The 23649-nt window shown below is 34.1% G+C and overlaps 1 protein-coding gene across 1 annotated transcript in view; it reads left to right on the top strand.

The window, feature by feature from the left end:
* Window positions 1–23649, top strand: part of USP9X (ubiquitin specific peptidase 9 X-linked) — a 249944-nt gene that overhangs the window by 88995 nt on the left and 137300 nt on the right. Inside the window, 3 exon segments of the mRNA XM_074300818.1 lie at window positions 14177–14322; window positions 15974–16053; window positions 18863–18975. Of these exon segments, the coding sequence (XP_074156919.1) occupies window positions 14177–14322; window positions 15974–16053; window positions 18863–18975 (339 nt within the window).

The following is a 23649-nucleotide window of genomic DNA, read 5'->3' as shown; positions in this document are numbered from 1 at the left end:
CTGATTCCTGAAGGTCATCCCCCTTTTGGGAGCTGGTATTGAGCAGCCTTGTCAGTCCTTCGACAAACGAGACAGCCGTCCACCAGGTGTTGGGCCATAGTATATGGGCCGGGGGAAACATACCTTGTCAGCACAGCATCACACAGGCTTTGGACATCCCAATGACTGCCCTGGTGCAGTTGCTGAAGGACCTGCCCCATACTTGCTTTGGTCAGTACCTCTTTGCCATCAGGCAAGAGCCATCATCCTTCTGACTTCTCAACTGCTCCTAGAGTTGAGGCCTTCTCTTTTCCTTCTGAGTAAAACTGGGAGAGTGTAGACCTGTAGTGTGTACAGGTATCAAGGCCATTATGAGAAATATCCTGGTCTCCAGCTCCCTTGGCCTCCTCATCTGCTAATCTATTTCCCTTTACCTCAAAAGAACTTCCCATCTCATGTCCTTTGCATGTATAATGCTACATTCCAGAATGTTTTCCAGTACCTCTTTTCTCCCAAATCCATGCATCACACCCTAGACATATTTCAAATCAGTGTGTATGTATATATATAGTCCCATCCTGGTCCCGCAATAAGTTCAACCCTTGATTTAAAGCATACAGTTCACAAGTTTGAGCAGACCAATGGACGGGTAGACTGCCCTTGGTAACAGTGGAAGTTCTAGCAAACCCATTTCTCTTTTTCCCATTTACCATCCTAGAAGAACCATACATAAATTCTAAACAAATATTTATCATAACAATAATGAATTTGTCCCAATGAGTTTATATCCAAGTAGATCTTTCATAAGTGAACATTATTCATACAAATCAGTTTGTTTTTAAAAACACCCACTGCAAATACAATCATATACAGAATGTCTAATTCCACATAAGAGAATTCAAGAAGTCTTGATAAGAGATTCCCATTAACTTGTGATGGGAGAGACATTCTGCTATTCTGAAACATAAGATCTTATCAAGTATTCTGATAAAGAGGCAAGGGGGATTTTGCAGAACTAAGAGGCAGGGAAACTGAGTCAGGACAATAATTCAAAGTTAAAACATAAGCCAGCCAATCATAGTCTAGCAAATTTTCAGCTAGAGTCCCCTGTAAATGAATTTACAGGCCGAAAACCTAGATGGGTAAAAAGATGTTTATTGCAAAGTTTGGAAGCAAGGTTAAGGTCTGGTTAGAAATGCCTTGAGATGCAAAAGAAGGCCTTTTGTCTCTGAAGCCTTCTCCAAACCCAGCATCTGCTAAAATCAGGTGTGTCTAGATTGTGGACAGGTAAAAAGCTTTTTCAACTTTTTGCAGCCTCTCCCTTATCTGTAGAGACTAGAGAGGGAGACAAAAGGAGACCTTTCATCAATCACAGCAATTCTTAAAGAATTGTGCCTGAGCATAGAGCTCTCACAACGATCCAAGCCTGAAGCAGCTTGGATGTCCCCTGCAAAAAGAAAAAAATCTTTTACCTTTTCCAGAGTTCCCTTCAGTACTCAAATTATGTCTAGTTTTTGAGGTCCTTCATCAGGGAACCAAAATGATGAGGTAAACAAAGAGTAAATAGTTTCCAATTCGGCCTGAACTGAAATAAGACATCAGTTTTTTCCATTTTTCTGACCAGTTGAAATCTGTTTCCTTCCCCCCTCTGTTTGCAGAAATTATCAGATTTTACATAACAGACTAGTAAATTTCCTGAAATAGCAATAGTCAGACAGTTTTATACAGCAATAGTTCTATTCTCCAGGGGACAAAAAGGAAGCAAGATTAAGATTATGATCTTAATCATAAGGGATTATAGATAATTTTTTTCTAATAGTATTGCCTCATGTTTCAATATTCTGGAATCTGTGAGCCATCTTCCAGCCCTCTTGATTTAATATTGTTCTAACTTGAATACCCCTTCCTTTCATTTTCTGTGCATATTTAATAGGGGATTGAGTGTCAAAAGTTCTTTCCATATAAGTTCTTTCCCCACCATGATCCTGCAAAACATGAAAAACGCATCTGAATATAGGTCTATAGTCAGGAGTCTAGGATTGGGGTTCCAGAGATTGCCAGCTTCGTCTCAAAAAGAAAGGCAAAGTGGGAGCGGTCCTAGTACTGTATATCTCACTGACCACTTGGCTCTGATTACCAACATAAAAGGAAAAACCAGGGGCATGATTTAAGGCAGTTTTACTTCAGGTAGCTGTCCTAATTTTAACCATCCCACCTCCAGATGGTGGAGTTTAACGACCTATGCAAACAGTTATACCTGAATTCAAAACTCCAAGTAAATATTAGCTTCAGTCCCAAAAGATTTTATCTCCTACAGCAATTATCATTAATCAAGGCTTCAGGTGAATGTAGTTCTCAAGAATCACAGTAAAGATTCATCCTAGAAAGTTCACAGATTATACAGTTTATCTTTCTATCTAAGTAAATGGTTCTAGGTTTAACATTACAGATTATTTTGCCTTCAAAATACTCAATACAAAGAAAAATTCTCCTCTCCTCCCCTACCTTTCCTTTTGCAGTAGAGGGCAACACTATTCTCACACCCTCCCAAACTCTTAACAGTCATCCTGGATTCTTCACTATCTCTCACCTCCCATATTCATACTATTAACAAGGCCAGCAGCAGTATCTTTTCACCTCTACTTTCTTGAATATTCTCCCTTCTTTTTTGATTTTGTCACCACTTCTGGGAAGGCTCTCAACATCTCATTCCTGAACTGTGGTGGGTCTGCCTATCTCCGGTCTCTTCCCCACTCCAGGCTATTTTCCATTCAAATACTAAAGTGATTTTCCTATAATACCAGATCCCATTAAGTCACCTTTCTATTTAGTAAAGTTAAGTGGCTTTTTATTGCCTAAAGGATCACATGTAAAATGTTGGTTTTGGCATTCAGAGCCATTTACCTGGCTTTCTCTGACCTCTCCTGGAAGCTTTCCTCTTTGTTAATTGACTCCTATATACCATGTAAATAGTTGACTTTGTAGATATTTGTTTGCATATTTTCTGACCCATTAGATTATAAGCTCCTCTAGGGCAGAGACTTTCTTTTACCTTTTTGGGAGGGAGTGGGGGTGGGGGTGGAGTATGTCCAGTATTCAGCATTGGGCCTAGCACTTTGTAAGAACTTAGTGATTAAGAACTTGATAAATATTGACTGATTGAAATCAGTTAACCTGTAACCAAAGCTATGACTAGGGATTTGTCTTTGGTTCACTGTGGTCTAGTGAAAAGAACATTCATTTGGTTTTGAATTTTGTTTCTATTAGGGTTGGAGTAATTTATTTAACTTCTCTGGAGTTAATCATAAAAATCATGTTATTATCTTGTGTTTATCTCAAAACATCTCAGAATACATATAGTCCCTTCTATAATTATATCCAGTTTTTGCTTGCATTTAATACTTTTATGTCTTGTTTTTTAAATAGTTTAGAATTCATTTATCCAATAATTCTTTATAATAGCCTTGTAATACTAGTATGTATCGGTCTCATTTTTATTTAGGACTGTTTCTCTAGGGTTTCATTCATATTTTGCATGGTCTTGAAAAAATATTGGTAGCATTTCTCAATTATTTTACACTATTTTATGTTCACTGATGAATCTAAGATGCCTGTAAATATAATTGTTGCTAGTAACTTTTAACAGTTCATCCTAATAGTGATGAAAAATAGTCAAGTATATTGTAAAAATCTCAATAATTTGGATTTAATTAATTCAGAATTTGTAATAAATTTGACCAGGACTGGGTTGAATTTTTAAAAGTATTGTTTTAAAGAAAAGATCTATGGAAAGTGTTTATCAAAGTTTATTAGTGCAAAGAATTTCTATCAATTTAATGGACTAATTACATACTGGTTTGATCAATATAGTTTCAGAGTGTAAAATACTGAGCAAATCTAGGATTATTTTTAGTTTATAATATGGAAGTAATCAAATTTGGTTTCTTTTAAAATATGGTAGATTCACATTGCTACCTTTGTTACCTTCTCATTAAGATCTCCAGATAGCATAAAAACCTTTTTTTTTTTTTTTTTTTTTAAACAGGGATTGGATGTTTATTAAGCTTTTGGGCTTTTTTATGTTGTACTGCCTGTGTTTTATATCAAATCTGTCTCTTCTGCTTCCAGTCACTCAGATTGATCTTCATATCTTTTTCCCTACTTAGGTTGAATGATTGAAAGAATATAAAAACTGTTTATGTATATTGTTTCACCACCTAAATAAATTTTTCACTATTTTTTTTAGATTAGAATCTTATTTTTGATTTATTTTTTTAAGTAAAGTTTTATTATTTTAGTTCTCCTGTCTTCCATTTTTGTCCAGTGATTTAAAATAAACTTTTACTTTTTTTATTTTAGGAAATTGAGTAAATTATTTTTACTAAACCCGCGCCTTGTCTCACACATCATAAGCTTGCATCCTCAACAAACTTCCTGGCCCGTTTGGGGAGATAGAAAAGGGGAATCCCATTTTCGTTGTCGCAAAGATCATGACGGCATAGTGTCCTCTGTAGATGAATTTACAGGCCCGAAAACCTAGATTGATTTTTTAAAAAAAAAGGTTTATTGTAGAAATTTGGAAGTAGAATCAAAGGTAGAAAGACGCCAGGGCCAAAGGTGGTGGCTGGGTGGGCAGGAACCTTACATGGCCCAAAGGATACCATGTTTGGGGGGAAGGGCTCCTGCAAAGAGAGAGCTCCAGCTTGGCTCTTTTATACCTAAAAGGGGTTTGTGGGTAGTACCCCCAAGTTCTTGGTGGGCTTTTCAGATAAGGAAGAAACTGTTTGTGGGGGGTTGGGGAAACCTGAGCAGATAGTGGGGGCTGAAAAACCCAAGCCAGCTCAGATCCGGTAGGGGGCTGGGCCCCGATATTCAAAAGGGTGCTTTTTGACCAGGATTTGTGAATCAAATGTCAGCCATGGGGGTTGGGAAATCAGAAAGGAAATCTTAAAGGGACCTCAATCCCCATCACTTTCACCCTACTCTATTTTTATTTATCTCACCTTTTATTAGGTAGTTTTCCTCAACCTCTCTTAATACCTTCCCTCTGTTATTTCCTATTTATTTTGCGTATAGCTTGGTTGTATATATTTTTTGCATGTTGTCTACTCCATAAGATTTTGAGCTTTTTGAGGGCAGGAATTGTTTTTTGCCTTTTTGTATCCTTTGCACTTCACATAGTACCTGGCACATAGGTGTTCAATAAATATTTACTGAGTGACTTGATTTAATTTTGTTTTCTTTTATACATTTTATTCTTTCTTGTTAGACATAATTTTTTCTATTCTCTTTCAGACTGAGGAGTGGGGTGGGGGGAGGTGGGAAGGTTGACTGTGGTCAGTTTTACATCACTCTGTATTTTGCAGAATAATAGAATTTCAGAGTTGAAAGGGATGGATCTCAGTGATCAGGTGGTCCAAGATCCAATTCATTCCCTAAAACAGTCTTTACTATAACATTACTTGAAAAGTATGCTTATTATTCCATGCCCATTCTCTGGGAGGATAAAGGAGGCAACATTGAGCAAGGGAGGGAGGACTGTACTCTAGGTCAGAGTTGGTGGCAGTTGAGACAGCAAGCAGATCTCCTTCCAGAGAGCGATCTGCAGTTTCTGGAGACAACAAAACTTTACAGCTTATAACTTCTGAAGATGGAAAACTTACTACCTCTTTAGGAAGTTTTTCCTGACACCAAGCCTAAACTGACTTTTTTTGGGGGAGGGGGGGACAACCCATTGCTTTTGTTGCTGTTCTAAGAGAGCTAGGAGTTGAGCCTCTTTTTCACAAGATAGCTATTCAGGTCCTAGAACAGAGCAATAATTGTATCTCTTCTCCAGGTGCCTTTAGTTCTTGTAATAAATAGACTTTTGTTCTTGCTAAGGTCAAGGTCCTTCATCATCTTGTATCTTCTCCTGAACTCTTCACCAACCTTTCAAATCCTTAAACTGTGGTACCTAGAACTAAAGATCACTATATTGCATGTAATTTCATTAGAGCAGTTTACTGTGGAACTAACATCTTGCTATTTCATGAAGCTATGGCTCTCTTAATGCAAAGTATGCTTTAGCTTTTTTGTCTGCCACCCAATGCTGTGATCTTTTGAGTTTGTAGTTCACTAAAAACCCCAGATAATTTTCTGGTAAGTTGTTTCTGACCATTCTCCTTATCCTATATACTTCAGTGTAAAGTTGATTTTTTTTTTTAAGCTCTTGTCTAAGATTCTTTTTTATTGTAATTGAATTTTTTTCTTACTAGATTCAACCCAGTGCTGTCAGCTTCTTTTTGGATCTTTACCATCTGATAAAATGTTGGCCTTTCCTCCCAATTTTGTTTCATTTTCAAATTTAATGAACATGTCATTGTTTACATTTTAATAAGGGATGCCTACAGACCACACATAAAAGGAAACAAGGGTAGGAGCATTATGGAAAAGTCTTCATTATAGCCTCATTAGAATTGAAGAGATGAGTGACTTTGTAGAGGTTTGGGGAGGAGCCTGTGAGAGAGAGAGAGAGAGAGAGAGAGAGAGAGAGAGAGAGAGAGAGAGAGAGAGAGAGAGAGAGAGAGAGAGAGAGAGAGAGAGAGAGAGTGTGTGTGTGAGTGTGTGTGTGTGTGTGTGTGTGTGTGTGTGTGTGTGTGTGTGTGTGTGTATGAGCAGCTTAACTGTCATTTAATAGAATTGTAAGGAAAGATGAGAAAAATTGGGACCAGGATGTGTGCCTAGAAAAACAAAAAAATCAAGATAAACTTTTTCAGGTAGGTCTTCATATTTGTCACGATTGGTGTCCCTGTTGGTGAGGAATGACTTGGTATCTCACTACTCATTCAGTGGTACACTAAAATGAGCTACTTATGTTTATGGGAAAATTTTCAATTCAAAGCTATGGGAATAACATTTGACTGTTAATGTATGAAATACCAGTAGAGTCTTATTTTAGTTCTTTCAATCTGTGTATGATCAGTCCTAGAAAAGAGATTCTCTTTCATTGATTTAGATGACCACATATCAGTGTCATGCTATTTTAGGGCCTATTTCTTTTCTTAAATCTTACCAGAGGAGTCTTTCCTTCAGTTTTCATGATGTTGTGAGAATACTGGTAGAACATATCAACTTGTCCAATGGTTGATTTCTCCTCCCCCACCCTTAGATCTCTAAAATGATGGTGATAACATTTAAATAGTGCTTTCTATGTACAACACACTGTGCTAAACTCTAACCCCTTTAAAATTTTCTCATTTGATCCTCACAACAACCCTGGTAGGTAGTAACTACTATCATTATTATTATCTCCATTTCATAAATAAGAAAAATGAAGCAGACAGACAATTTAAGTGATTTACCCAGAGATATATATTAGTATCCCAGCACTTAGCACACAATCACCAGTTGTATATATGGGATAAGTTCAAGTGGAGGATATCTAGATTATTACTTGGGAGGATGGAGATATCTCGAGATAAGATTTTAGGGGAAATATAGTTTTGTTTTGGACATAATTGTCCAAATTGGACTGGGTTAACCAGTTTGAGGTGTTCAAAAGGCAATTGGTACAGCAACACTTGGAGCTTGGATGAGAGGTTAAGAATACATATATCATTCTGGGATTACATAGTGATGATAATTAAGCCTATGGGAGCTTATGACATTATTAAGCATAATATAGAGGGAAAAGAGAGCCCAGAATTAAACCTTGGAGAATCCTTAGGGTTAACTGGTATGACTGGGATGGTATAGCAAAAGAGACTGAAAAAGAGTAACCATTTAGGTTGGCCTGGATGAGCTGTAAGAGTGACAGTAAAACCTAAAAAGAAGTATTGTCATAGGAGAGAATGAAAATGTTTTGAATTCTACTGGTGAGTGGGATAATTAATTTTGTTGTGTTAGTTGTGTCCAACTATGGCTGCATTAAGTTTTTCTTGGGGGGGCAGCTAGGTGGCGCAGTCGATAGAGCACCAGCCTTGAATTCAGGAGGATCCAAGTTCAAATCTGGTCTCAGACACTTAACACTTCCTAGCTGTGTGACCCTGGGCAAGTCACTTAACCCCAGCATGGGGGAGGGGGGAGTTTTTCTTGGCAAAGTTACTATAGTGGTTTGCCATTTCCTTCTCCAGCTCATTTTATCGACTAAGAACTGAGGCAAAATAGAATTAGATGACTTGTCCAGAGTCACACAGCTAATAAGGGTCTAAAGCTGTAAGAGTCTTCCTGGCTTCCGGCCTAGCATTTTATCCATTATGCCATCTAGCTAACCCAGGATAATTAATTAGAGAGATGCAAAAGAACCACCTTGGGGCAGCTAGGTGCCAGAGTGGATAGAGCACCAGATCTGAAGTTAGGAGGCCCTGAGTTAAAATCTTGCCTCAGACACTTAACATTTTCTGGCTGTGTGACCCTGGGCAAGTAAGTCACTGAACCGCCTTGCTGAAGTGAGAGCACAGAAGAGATTATGTAACATAAATTCATATTGGACCAACCCAATCAATGTGATTTTGTCATTTTTCTCTGGCTCCATACAGCATCTGATGAACTCCAACAAAAAGAGGATAATGAAAGTGATCCTAGCTTAGAGTTTGGCAAGGAATGATGAGAACAAGAATATGGATATATAAAAATGTATAGGTTTTTTTCCGATTCTTTATCTTGATAACCTAGGCTATTGATGCACTTTTGCTCAAATTAACTGTAGGTACTAATTTCAGACTCTGAAATTAGAGAAACATAATGAAAGTAGTGTAAGAAAATTAAAGAAGTGTTTGCTAGTAATATTTAATTCACCTCTTGAATACCTTAGAGAGAAAAGTAGCATGGGTCAATTAGGCTTGTTATTATTGCATACAAAATAAATGTACCTACAAGTTATGTTTCATCAACCTAGACTCCAATAATTAGGGTTTTTTTGTTTTTAGCCTTTAAACATTATGGAACTTTTGCAGTTTAGCTATTATTTTGAAATATCCTTCTTTAACAGAAAATATTAAAGGGAAGGGAGAAATATTTAGCCAAAATCTGGCTTTTTATTGTGTTATGTATTCTATGTATACAACATAGAATTTTACAACAGATCACAAAATTTCTTGACTAATAGAATTTTGATTCTGTGCTTCATTGTGACATGGAAGTGCCTTTGAATTCCATAAATGTTATAAATAAATAGTAACATTTAATAATAGGCAAGACAGCTACTTCCCCTAGCAATGTGCATTCTACTTTCAAAAAATTTAGAACTTAATTGCCAAAAATAAGAGCCTTTCTCTAAATAAAGAAGAACACAAAAAGAATATTCTTTATGAAACCATTTATTTCTTTTTCATTACTGTAATTTATGGACATATGTAATTTATTATACACATTACTTTCAAAATGTGCTTTTTACTGAAGGCGCAGAGTATTAGTCCCCCAGAATTTATTTTGATTTTCATGTTGTTTGGACCCTACTCATTGTACTAACTCAAATTGTTGGTTATTCATCCATTATGACTTTGCTATGTCGTTAATATGAGCACATTTCCTTTTGACATTTCATATTGTCAAGAAACAAAATAACATTTATTTCTAAATTCATTTTATGGAAAAGTGGTTAAGTTTTGATCAAGGTGAGAGTTGGTAGATAAAAGTTTCTTTCACATTTTGTAGAAAAATTTGTGTGAAAAATCAGCTGTGAACATTTCTTTTCCCTTATCTCCTTCTCTAAATTCTAGCTAAAATTACTTATTGTTGACTATTTTATATTAAATCCCATATTTAACATTTTATTCTCTTGAGCCCAGCTATAAGTGAAATAAGTCCTATTTGTAACTTCTCAACTAAATTTTTTAATTGTATTTTTACCGTTATATATAAAACAAATTTTTTTTCATTTGTTTTTTAAAACTTTTGAGTTCTAGATTCCCTCTTCCCCCTCTCCTTAAGAAGATGTATGTCAGGTTATACAAAACATTTCTATGAAAGTCATGTTGCAAAAGAAAACATAGATTCCCCCCCCCCCAAAAAAAAAAAAAAAAAACAAACAAACCTATCAAGAAAAATAAAGTTTTTTTTTAAAAGTATGCTTCAATATATATATTTGTACACAATCAGTTCTTTCTCTGGATATGGATAGCATTTTTCATCATAAGTCTAAAGTAGTCTTGGATCATTGTATTGCTGAGAATAACAAAATCATTCTGATCTTTCCACACATTGCTGTTACTTTGTACACAATACATTTCACTTTGCATGAGCCCACAAAAGCCTACAATGAGTGCATCCTGCTAGCATTCCATCACACTCAAATATCACAATTTATTCAGCTGTTCCCTAATTGATAGGCATCTCCTCAGTTTCCAATTCTTTCCCTTGAGAAATAGCTATAAGTAATTATAGCTTCTATAAGTATTTGTACATATAGGTCCTTTTTCTTTCATATCTCTTTTGGGATACATGCCTAGTACTAGTATTGTTAGGTCAAAGAACATACATTTATTTTATAGTCCTTTGGATGTAGGTCATATATTTTGATCATTTAGCAATTGGAGAATGATTTTCAAACAACTTTTAAGTTTTATTTAAAAATTTTTTTGTATAGTTATTTTGCATTACATAATTTTCGATATACACTTATTCGTGTCTCTCCATATTAAAATGAAGAAGAAAGAGCAGTTTAACTTAATTTACACATCATTAAAGTCTGGCAATATAATATATTCGTTGTCTCATACCCGTAGTACCTAACTTTGCAAAGAAGAGAAATATTGTCATCTTTCTTCTTGGAGTTAAAGGTTTGTAATAATTATTAGGTTCATTTTTCATAACACCATTGCTTTAACCATAGAAGGTACTTCAGAGTCTAGCTATTTTTTCCATTTGTGTTTTTGTAGTCATTGTGTTTATTGTTGTCCTGGTTTTTCTTGTTTCACTTTGCATCAATTCACAAAATTATTTTGTTGCTTTTCTGTAAACTTCATATTTAAAACTTATTACAATTACATTTGTCTCCAATGAATGTGCATCTACTTAGTGTGTTTCTAAATCTTTTCCTGCTACAAAAATATTGCTGTAATAATTTTGGTGTATATGATCCCTTTTTAGTTTTATCTTTGATATTATGAGTTTATATGCTCAGCAGTGAAATTTCTTGACTCAAACCATTTGGAAATTCTTTTGTTACCTATTTATCTCTCTCTGGCTATCTGAATATTTATACATCATCTCTATTTATAATAGCATTTTTGGTATTCAAGATGTGAAATGAATCGTACTTGTTTGGAGTTTGTCATTGTGAGAATGTATATCATTTGATTTGGCTTTTTTTTTTTTTTTTTTTTTCCCCCCCTGACTTGGAAGGGTAAGAGAGAAGGGAGAATAGATAAGGAATTCATCTCTTACACCTCTCTCTCCCATACATAAAAGAACAGAACAAAGTCTAGAAGGGAATTGCAGGTTATCTGACTGTTTTCAAAATTACGTGTTGAATTCATATACTTAAAAAAGAACAGTCTACATAATATAGATTATCAGTTTCATGTAGTACAGTTTGTAAAGATAAGGACTTTAAAAAAAATTCAGAATAAAAAATAAAATGGAAATTTGTTTCCAAAAGAAAAATCTATAGTGTACTTAGGATTTTTTTTTTTTTGTTTTGTTTTCCTCTAGGCTACCTTAATCAAGAAGTAAATAGAAGCAGAGAATGTGAGGGTAGAACTGGAGTTTGGCAAAGGATTGATCCTGCAGTAGGATAAGAGGTTGAGGCATTCAGGACTTTTTTGATCACTTATCAATGAGTAAATTTTTTTGTTTTATATGTTTGTGTTAATTCTCTATGAATATTGTTTATCAAACTCATAGCAGAGATAATAGATGTAAAGATTTTTCATGAAGTTATGACACATGTGCCTGATTTTATTTTTTTTTCAAAATTTTTATGTGATTTTTACTGTTCTGATTACACATCCATTTTGAGCTTATTTTGATTCATAATGTTAAGATACATGATACAGTAGAAGACTACATTGGTTTTGGAGGTAGAGAACCTGGCTTCATATCCTATGGTCCACCATTTGCTAACCTGTGTGACTTTCATAAATGCAGTTTCCTTGACATTAAAATGTAGTAAATTGGACTGGGCAACTTCATTGTTCTCTTTCTGCTCAAAATCTGTGATCTTTCGATTTTTGTTGGCTTAAACCTAATTTGTGTCAAGTAAATTTGTAGGGGAAGATAGGTAAAGAGGAGCAAATCATTAAGACCAGACATCTTATATGGGAAACTTTTGGCATAGAAATAATTAGTTGCCTCAGCTAATTGAGGTAAAGTGAGTTGGCCATGATTATACAGTTAGCATTTGTCAGAAGTAGAAGCTGACTCTAGGGCTACCTTAGATAAAAAGGAATCTTTCCAGTAACTTTAAGTAATTGCTATTTTCTTTAAGATCTCAAATGATAGATACATATACAGATTGATTGTTTTTAGTTGGGGCTTGAAGATCGGAAAGCCAGGAGGTTGTCATACATGAGAAGAGCATTCCTTTTTGAGGAATAGCCAGTAAAACTGCTGTCAGGAAATATAGTTTTTGTTCATGGAGCAAGATGAAGGTCAAGGGAAGAGTGAGGTTGCTTGTAAAAGTATAAGAAGACTGAAAAGGTGAGGGGAAAAGTGTAGGTAATGAAGAGTTTTGATTGTCTGCCAGGATTATATAGTTGATTGTTATAATGGAGGTAATAAGGAGTCATAACATGTTCAGCTGTGATAGGGAGCCATAACATGTTCAGCTATATGCTGTAGGAAATCGCTTTGATGACTGAGGAAAGGATGACCCCTGGAATAGAGACAGGTATATACCAATCACTAGGCTATTGAAGTAGTATAGGTTTTAGGATGTTAAGTCCTTTGTTAGCATTTTGGCTGCATCAGATGAGAGAAGAGGATATATTCATGAGATAATAGATAAGTAAATCAATCTACCTTGGCTACATATTGGCTATGAGTGGAGTAAGTAAGAGAAAATAACAAAGTCGAAGATGACAGCTAGACAGGAATAAGTTTGAAAGTTAGAGTGGTTGCCCTGGGAACTGGATGGGAAAAAGAGGGAAGGCCTTCCTGAAGCTCCTGTTTCTACTGGGCTCCCCAGTGAGGGAAATATTCTTCTTCAAAATATTCATATCAAAAGCTAATCAGATCAATATAAATCAGAAGTGTGTCTGATCCTCAGGAAATTTGGTTATATGCTTGACACTACATGTGTTTCCTCTTCCTTCCTGATTTGATCAAGGCACAAATCCCTTCTTCATATAGGTGTTGCAGTAGTTTAATCACTGGTTTTTGTATGGTCTTAAATATTTAAAAATATACATATTTTTAACATTCCCTCCCACTTTTAAAAATTTGTGAGTTCTAAAATTTTTACCTTCCCTCTAGCCTCTTTGAGTAAATTCTATTTTTAAGAGACATTTTTGTAGGATTTAATAGAGTAAATAGTGCTTTGCTGCTACTACTACTACTACTTACTACTACTACCACCTAGTATTTACATAGTACTTAAAAGTTTGTGAAGTGCTTTAATGTGTTTACCTTATTTAATGTTATAATATTGCTTTGAAGTTATTGGCACTGTTGTCCCCGTTTAACTAATGAGGAAGGAAACAGACTCAGGTTAAATGATGGGGAGTCAAAAAGATAGTTAAATGTCCGAACTTGGGTTTTCTTGAGTTTAGATTTTCTACTGTGACACCTCCCTGCTTCTATTAGGTTATTTCCATACAGGTTTCCTGGGGTTTTAGTTATTATTGAATGGCAATTCAGTTTGACAAAACTGATAAAAAATTTTCCCCTGCCCCAGTTTTTGCTAAATTGAATCAAATGGCCCTTATTAAATTAGAATGAAAATTTTATTTGTATTTCATTTGTTAAATTGTGGATACTTTAAGATTCCAAATTAGAGAGTTGAGACATTTAAATTTAAGAAAATAATATTAAACCCTTAACTTTATTAATTTATTTTTCTTTTAAAGTATGTGTACTCATAGTGACTTATAATTAATCCATATTGGTACTATAGTAGCTAATTTGTGTGTGTGGGAGTGTATATACACACATGATAATAATACAATGCAAAATGAAAAGTAAAAAGCAATTTATAAACTTTGTAATTACATATTTCTTACTGATTGTTTTGTGCTTATGGTCTATAAACTGAATCTGGAAAATTTCATTTTAAATTAAGACTTCATCGCCTGATTCTTCTAATGAGAACTCCCCAGCAACACCCCCTGATGAACAGGGTCAAGGTGATGCCCCACCCCAGCTTGAAGATGAGGAACCTGCATTTCCCCATACTGACCTGGCAAAGTTGGATGACATGATCAACAGGTTAGTTTCTATTTTTTCCTACATAGAGAATTTGGAAAATTGGCATTGCTTCATACTATCTTTTGGCATTTAAACTTTGAGCCATGTAATAAGTCTTAAGTGGTTAGTAGAAAAATATAGTGGTGCTGTGACTTGTTCTCCCAAAATGAGAGAATAAGTATGTACTAGTTTAAAAGAACGTGGAAGAAAACAATTAGAAGAAAGAGTATTGTTTTTGCTGTAATGTTGAACAACTAAAGAAGTCTTTCCACTAGCTTTTCTTTTGATTCATTCCTCCACATGTTTGTCAATTTGGTCATTGTAGTAATATCTGTGAATTTTTAATATAGTCATCTGAAAATTTTTTTTAGTTTGCTTGCTTACTGCTTTTTTTTTTTTTAATCAAGAAAAAGAGAAAAACATATGAGTGAATGTTGCCCTTGCTATTGAATCAAGTTAGTGTGTTCATGGCCTAGTACTTAACTAGTTAAGGGTTTAATTTCATTTTCTTCAATTTAAATATCTCAACTCTCTATTTTAAAATCTTTTAAGTATCCACAATTTAACAAATGAAAAGTATTTAACTTTGTTCAATGGAAAGCTGTTGATATTTTCTTTCACTTAGAATAATAAATGAGAATCTCATATTTCCTTGAAAGATTGGGCATAAATATTGAACTTGTTTAAAAGTTATTGATCCATAGTTTGGATCTTGTTAATTGAAGGGGTCTATTATGAATTTCTTTAGTCTTAATTTCTAGTCCTTTTTGGCTGATCTAGCTTAGATCTCTTGACCTGACTGGGAGCATTTAGCAGAATATGCTTATCTGGGAGTTGTTAATCTTAATATATTCTTTTTTTTTTCAGGAACTACTGTTCTCCCTGCTCTGGTACCCCCAAGCCTCTTCATTTATAACACTTCTTTTGGTGTACTTTAGTCCACTTTGTTCCTCTTTCATTTATTTAGTTGTTAAATAATTACACCAGGTATTAGATTTATGACATAGGTGCATTTCTCCTGATTTCAAATCTAGCAATCTCTCCACTATATCCCATGTTGTTTTTCTGGAATGGGGCACTAGGTACTCAAGCTGTGTGTCTCTTCTTGCAGTGTGATAGATGCCACCTGGGTTATGTTATCTAAATTACTAATTAGGTTGTACCTTTAGAAATAAGAATGTGCCATCATTGAAGGGCAGGGATGACATTTTGCTTACCTGAGAAAGAGATGGTACCTATTGCACATTAGCAGAGGAGTTTATATTTTAAATGAGTCTTAGTATCTTTACATCACATTTACTTCTGGCAAAATAGATATTTCTAACATACATCTTTTTCAGTGGTAGGAATGTTGCTGTATCTGAACATGTAACTGTTTTCTTAGTATTTTATAGCAGAAAGTCTCTATTTAATTGACATTTATCATTACAAAGCAATTTGGATATCATGTTAAGCTTGTTAAAAGAGAAGTTAATATTCACTTGTCTTTCATTATCAAGCATATTTTGCTCTATACTTAGAGAATTGAGTGATTTTACAGTAGATTTCCCTGGCCCCCCGTATATTGTGATTTAATTGACTAGTAAATTTTCTAGCTACATTCTCATGTGATGTCCTCTTTTTAGGACCTCTTTACTACTAACCAGTGAAAAACTTTTATTGTAACCCTCAGGCCCCGATGGGTGGTTCCAGTTTTACCAAAAGGGGAATTAGAAGTTCTTTTAGAAGCTGCTATTGATCTTAGTAAAAAAGGTAAGTTTACAATATTATCACTGCTTAGTAAAGTGTGTACCACTAAAATGTCTGTGACCTTGAAGACTTTGATTTTTGTGTTTATGTATTTTACTTTTTCTAAGAGAATATGAAGCTGTGCCTTCTTAGAACCCTAACTAATAAATTAGCTAGCAGATATCTTAAAAATTAGGAATACTGAGCTTGTGTACTTTTGTTTTATTTTTAATATGACTTCAGATCTCATTTTCTCCTCTATATCCTTTCCCCAAATTAATAGACAACTATTTTTGTAATATTATTGTTGTGCTGTGTTAATTTGGAAACTTTTTATACGTGGAAAAAAATGATTTAGAATTATATTATGACTACCAGAAATACTAATTAATTCAGATAAGTTCACCTTTTAATTCTTTTTTCCTTATTGGGTACCTGAATTAGTTATTTGTGAAGTATTATGAAAATTAACATAATTTCATTGATATAAATAATTTATTTCTATCTATATAAACACATAAATGATCTATAAAAACACACACACATTCCCTTTTCTTGGTTATACTACAGCAAAAAATTAGTAACTTAAAAAAAATTCTTTTAATAGAATTTGGGAGAAAAGGAGAGGCCCTTCTTAAAACTAAGGAAGCAAATCCAGAAAGCAATATTGCCTATATTTTTTTATCTTTTGTTTGACAGGTCAGCTCAGTAATTTTTAAGCTCACCTCAGAGGATCCAGTTTGAGGTAGAATTTCTACATTGAAAAAATTATTTTATATATTTAAAAAAAGAATTATGCTAAAACAGGAAATATTAGTTAGCAATGCTTCACATGCATAGAATTAAGTGTACACAAATAGTATGTCCAAATATGATTGTGAGTAGGTGGCTTCATTGTTTTTTTTTGTTTTTTTGTTTTTTTGTTTTCCCAGCTTTTTGCTTCTGGTTCATTGAGGGATTTTTTATTTTGGAGAGGTATACTGTTCTCCTTGCCATTTTTAAACACTAGGAATATATGGAGCAACTAAGCAAATAAAAACAGGAGCAGAGTAATCAGTATTAGAAGAATATAGTATAACCTTGTATGATTGCATTTTGTTTATATTTTTACTGGGTAATAGCATATAAACCATTTAAGGAAAATATTAATATGAAACTTTGCAGTAGGTAATTTCTACTGGAGCCAGCTGTCAAAGTGATTTTAAAACTTGATTTACTCTGTCAGGAAGTCTCCAACTTAGCATAGAGTTTAGTTCCTTTCTAATTTTCTCTACTATTTCATGATGTGAATAAATGGAATATTGATATTGCCCTAATAGATTAGACACCATATATTGTACTATAGGCAATAATGCTATGCGTGGTATTAATTAAGTATCTTTACTAAAGTTCCAGAATTCCATTCAAACCATTTGTACCTACAGGTATTATACAGTATATATTATCATTTTACTTTATTTATATTGCAAGATATATTTCTTCATCCCTCACTTGTACTGTAGTAGAATTCAGGAACTCAGCTTTCCTTTCCACTATAGAAGTAATAGATAGATTCTCAAATCTAAGCTGATGGAGGTAATGATTCTCCTGGCTTGAGATAACTACTAAGGTAGATAATGGAGACTTCCTTCAGAGTTCATGGGAGTTTTGGTTACTTGTCTGAACAAATCTTGTAACTATTTGAGGTTTCTGTAGTCTCTAATCTGTTCCTTATATGTGCAGACCATCTCAGCTTACATCATTGTTTTTATCCCAATCCCTGGAACATAGTAGATATTTTAAAAATGCTTATTGAATGAAGGAAGGAAATTAAGTTTTCCATACTTATCCAAGAATAAACCTGCTTGTACTCCTTTCTTTGGGATATTGTGGTGAATGTAAAGAGCCCTTGTGTTGGGGTCAGAGGAGCTACTTCAGCTCAGATTTGCCCGCTGATGATTACTAACTATGTGACCTTGCACAAGTCACTCAGCCTGCTCAAGTTCCTCTTCTATAAAATGAGCCTCTAAAATCCCTGCAGCAACTGCATTTGTTAGTTGCTTTTGATTTAGGCTTACTGTAAAAATTAGATAACAAATCCTTCTTATGGTTGTCTAACGATTCTCCTTTACCTTGTCCTTTTTCCTTTTCCTTCTTTTAACTCTTAGTAAATAAAAAAGGGAAGATAGCCTCATATATAAAATAAATAATATAGTTCTTAAAACAACAATGTTTATTTAAAAGGAAATGAAGCTTTGTTTTAGGATATGAGACTGTCAATTCAAATTCAAGAAAGATGGTTGTAGAAACAAACTAGGATGGAGGTTGGTGGGGAGGGAGGTGCTTCTGCTGGGAAGCAGTAAGGAATGAAAAGACTTATAACAACTTCTCCTGCCACAGCCAGCCTATTTGTAACATTCCTGATCTTTAGCTAACTCTGGTCAAGGGGAAGGGGCTCTAATTTGACTAGTGGTGAATTCTAGATAATATCTGAACTTAATAGGAGGAAAGATGATAAAATCGGCAACAGGAAAGGAAACAGAGTTGTTCATAGATCAATCATAGGCCATTTTTTTGTTGTTTATAAATGGAAACATCATGCCTATGAATTTATATTAAAAATCCATTAAAATAATGCTAAATTTTGATCTCTCCATACTTTAAAAACACCAAACAATCATTTTGCCTTTTAATTTTAATGTTTGGAAAAGATTTTGTAATTTAGTGGGTTTTGGTGGTGTGTGTTTTTTTTTTGTTGTTGTTGTTTGTTAGTTAATTGAATTATTGATTTTTTAGCTACTTGATTTACTAACCAGCTGAATAAACAAAATTGTATTTCTTGTTTCTCATATAGGTCTTGATGTTAAAAGTGAAGCATGTCAACGTTTTTTCCGAGATGGGCTAACAATATCTTTCACTAAAATCCTTACGGATGAGGCAGTGAGTGGCTGGAAGTTTGAAATTCATGTGAGTTTTGTATATTATCTGTGAAAAAATATATAAACTCGTGGCAATCATCTTATTGCATAATTTTGAGAAAATCTGCAGAGTTAACAATGTATAGAGGAGTTAGCATTGAGATTTGTCCCTTAGCTTTATTCTTCATTATCTGCTACTTTAGGAATTCTCTAATCAATCTAGAATCCTTTATCCCTTCACCTACTATTCTATTACTGCTAATCATTCACCCTTGGTTTAGTGTACTGTCAAATTTATTACTACTCCCAAAAAAGGTAATGAAAACTGACTTAACTTGCCTGTTCTGTAACTTACTAGTCCAGCTCCTCTAATCTTATTTGAATATGTTTTATTCCCTAAGACTTTTTCAGACCTCTTCTTGTCACTTAAAACCTTCAACTATATTTCTATCCTCCACACTTAAGAGTAATTCCAAAGTCACTCTACTCTGCCTTTTATTCTATACTATCCTCTTTTTTATAAGGGAGGATCTTATCTCCCATGTACTTGAAATCTCTTTCCTTTGCTTCTTTGGGGGTAGAGGAAGTGGTGATTGAAGGGGTTTTTCTTATATTCTGTCTTCTTTGCATTAAAAAGTTATCTGGTTTTGTTTTTATTTTTTCTGACTTTCACTGTTACTTTGTCCTCAGCTTTTTTTTGTAATCTGGCTTTCAATTTTAATGCTAGTGAAACTGCTTCCTCAAAGGTCACTGGTGATCTCCTAATCACTGAATACCTCTTTGACCTCTCATGTATCATTTTACATGGTTGATCATCCTTCCTTGTAGGATATTTTCTTCTCCTTTAGTTTCAGAGATGACATACCTTTGTCTTTGCTAAGAATTTTTGATCCTTAGAGATTGATATTCCTACATTATTCGTTGTTCTGCATTATTTTCTTTTTACATCTTGTCCATTGCCAGTATCTTTCACTTGTACAATTTCATCTTTCGTTTCTCTACCTTAAAATGAGGCTTCTTAAACCTTTTCCATTTGCAATATCTTTTCTCCAGAAAAATTTTTACACAATCCCTAAATGGGGTTGAGATTCACACATTAAGAAGTATTTCCTTAAAGTGCTGTGTTATTATCAACTATTTGCATGTTATTTAATGACATAAGACTCTGCCGGTCCTTATTTTGCTTTGCTTTTGTTAATGATTCTGCAAAATAGGTACTTACTCTACTATTTTAGAAATTTGCATATCCAATTAATTATCAGCTCCTCTTAATTAATTTCTTACCATATCACCTATCTTAAGTTATCTTCGCCTACATTTACCACCCTAATATAAGCTTATTTTCTATTTTGGATTTGCTAAATGATTATTAGGTCTTTTTACCTTTTCTTTCAAATTTGCCTTTGTTTTACTCCTGGAATATACTTCCTTATAGTTTTCATGGATATTCTATTATTATGCAATGAGAAATTAATGAATCCTTATTTTATACTGAATAAAAGTTAGAAGTCTTTGACTGGCCTTCAGTTATCTCCACACTATATAACCATGCTTTTTCTCTAGACTTATTTTATTACTTATAATACCTTCTCTTTCCCTCCAGTGGAATAAAATCTTAACAAAGAGGCTATAGCAATATATTCTAAAGTTTGCTATGACCAGGTCAGATTTATTTATTAATTTTTTCACTCATGTAGTCTTTTACAAAGAAATATCTACTTCACAGGTATAAAGCATATAAATAAACAACTTAGCAAGTAGTCTAGGTCAGTTTGAATGCCAGAAAACAGTAGGAATGTTTCTAGTAGAAAAAAGCAATCTAATGATTAGACATTTCTCACATTAAATTTACAATCATTACTTACACAGAACTTAATAATATCAGTAACATATATCAGTAACTATACAAAAATATATACGTAGATGTATATTCATTCAATTATAAACAAAGTATCATAGAATCAACAAATGCTGTTTGAAAATTATACAAATAGAATTAGCTTATAAGGAAGCACTCATTGAAAAAAGTGAACTGTACATTTGCTACCTAAAACCTTTTTTCAGGTTCTCTTAGAACTTAGGGCTATCTAAAATAAATGCTAAGGAGAGAATCTTTAGGGATTTGCAAAAACAAACAGAACAACAACAAAATCATCACAACCAAAAAAATCCCCAAAGGACTCATTTTTATCCCAGTTAAGACTCCCATTTAAAACTAACCACCTTAGTCCTCATTGTCTAAAGGCCAGATATGTTACATTTCACCCCTCCCCCAGGGTTCTCTGGTACTCTTAAGGGGACTAATGGATGACTCATCCTTTCCTCCCTACTAACTGTATTTCCTTTAGAAGGGCTTTCCCTATACCCCAGTTTCATTTAAACACTGAAATATTAGCTTTCACAAGAAATATTTACTTCCAAAATATAAAACAAATCCATAAATGGCTTAATTTGGTTCTTTCCTATAAACACAGTCCCAGCTCTCAATCCAAAATCCTCGGGTTTCAGTCCCCGGTGCTCTGGCCTCTTTAGGGCTTCCTACCAGGCTAGCTACCTGATAACCTGCCTGTTGTCTCACCATGGCTTCAACTCCTGGGTTAGCCACTTGATAAGGGAACAAGGTAAGGAACACAGAAGAGTCAAGGACCTCCTTGTTAGTCTATCTGAATATCCTCTAAAAGCACCATTATATACTTTTCTCTATTTCAGAATTGGAATCTATAGCATGGGTGTTTTTTTTTTTTTTTTTTTTTTTTTAATTCAAACACAATCTTTTTTGTTCCCAATTCAATATAGGTGGTTTGGTTTTGTGGTCTCTGGGGAGGAATAAATAATTTCCATTCATTTGCTTCTCTTAAGTCATACAGTCAGGTATAGCCATTGTTGAATGATCCTATACACATTTTCACATGTACCTCCCCCCCAAAAAAAATAGTGGTTATCCCCAAATACATAGTGATTCAGAGTCTCAAAACAAGGAACATTTCACAAAATTTTTCAAAATATTTCTGTTTGCTTAATCTTACTGGACTTTTTAAACCTAGAAGTAAAAGAACAAAACCAGGCAAAGAAGAGTGACTTCCCATCTCACAAAGAAACCTAATTCACATTAAACTTTCAAAATGATACAGAGTTTTCCTCATATGGATGTGGAGCCTGGATTTGACTAGGAGCTCATTCCTTTCTCAGATGAGAAAATTGTCTCAAGTGGAAATGCTTTTTTCATTTCTTCAATGCATGAGGCCTTCTAACTGGGGTTTGGACATGTGTCCGTTTTTACAAAGGTCACACCAAAGTTATTTAGAGGAATTGCTCTGTATCATAGGCAATTCTCCCATAAAGATTTAGTTAAATTTCTGTGTTCTTATTCCAAAGAAAACCCAAATTCCCTCTGTATCCATGCTAGTGCTAGAGTAAACCAAATAGAATTAGAAACTCTCCCATCAGGACAAGAATGGATCCATTTGAAAAGTAGAAAAGATGTGCAGCTATTTGAGGATTTTAAAGATAGATAACTCAGCCTAAGAATTTATAAGACCTTCTCTCCTCTCTCCCCCCCCCCTCCCCCTTAAAGGCAAGCAAGCCTGTGTTGGTTTAAAATGCTCATGAGCATTTCTGTTGGACAGTAGCTGTTTAGGAATGCTGAATTTATCACATTAAACTTAATATCTCTCTATATAGGACTCAGTTATAGAGAATTTATCAGTAAATCAATACTTAATAGACAGAATCCAATAATATAAAAAGCATCAATATATGAAGTCAACAATCAACAAATGAAAAATTCATAAAATTTCCTTCGAATTGTAGGGAAAGAGCTTCCCATTTAACTACTGATAGATTAGCTTTAAAAAAATAAATATTTGCTCTGAGATAGGAAGCAAATATACATAGAGTTTAGTTTACTTTCTATAGAGCACAATTTCAGTTCCAGGTTCAAACCTGTCTAGAGGCTTGTTCCAGCCATCTTAATTTTTCTGCCAGGCTAGTTGACTACTATATTCTGCCTGGAATCCCGGCTCTATCATTCTCATTCCCAAGTCCATTGGTACTCACTTCTAGTATCTGGAATTGAAGACAAAAACCAGAGCAGTACAAAACACTCCCAGCCACAAAATGTCATGAGGAAACATGAACTTTATGGTATCTGCGCTGTGGTTGAATGTGATTTTTCATTCTCTGCACATGACAGAAAAGAGGACCAGGTTGTGTTTATACCACAAATTTAGCAATAGATCAACATTAGGGAAAATATAATTGACTATAGTAATAAACAACAAACTTACCAGTAAATGCAGAAAAAACTTGGATATCAAAGTACAGTACTCATTTTTATTAAAAGCTCTAAAAGCATAGCAAGTGAAGCTTTCATTATTTTGATACTTTAAGTCACTTATTTTTATAGTTCTAGAAATGATAACTATAACATGATAAAGATGAATTGAATGTAAAAATAAGGCTAACAAGGTTTAAAAAAAAAATCCTTTGCATTTGCACCAAAAATTTCTTTGGAACATCATCTAATCCATAATGAGGCAACGTTTAGACTATAAAATGGTTTCATAAATCCAAGACCGCAAAACAGCCAGGAAGGAATTCATTTTTATAAAAATTTTGGGGGAAATTGAGTAATAAATATAAAAGGAGGAAGGAGACTTTATAATCCACAGTATACCTGATTAATTCAGATGGATTAAAGACTTAATGATTAAAAACAAGTTGT

The sequence above is a fragment of the Sminthopsis crassicaudata genome, chromosome 3 (genome assembly GCF_048593235.1).
Source record: "Sminthopsis crassicaudata isolate SCR6 chromosome 3, ASM4859323v1, whole genome shotgun sequence".
Taxonomy (NCBI): domain Eukaryota; kingdom Metazoa; phylum Chordata; class Mammalia; order Dasyuromorphia; family Dasyuridae; genus Sminthopsis; species Sminthopsis crassicaudata.
Note: the sequence above shows the minus strand (reverse complement) of the source record. Positions and strands in the feature narration are given on the sequence as shown.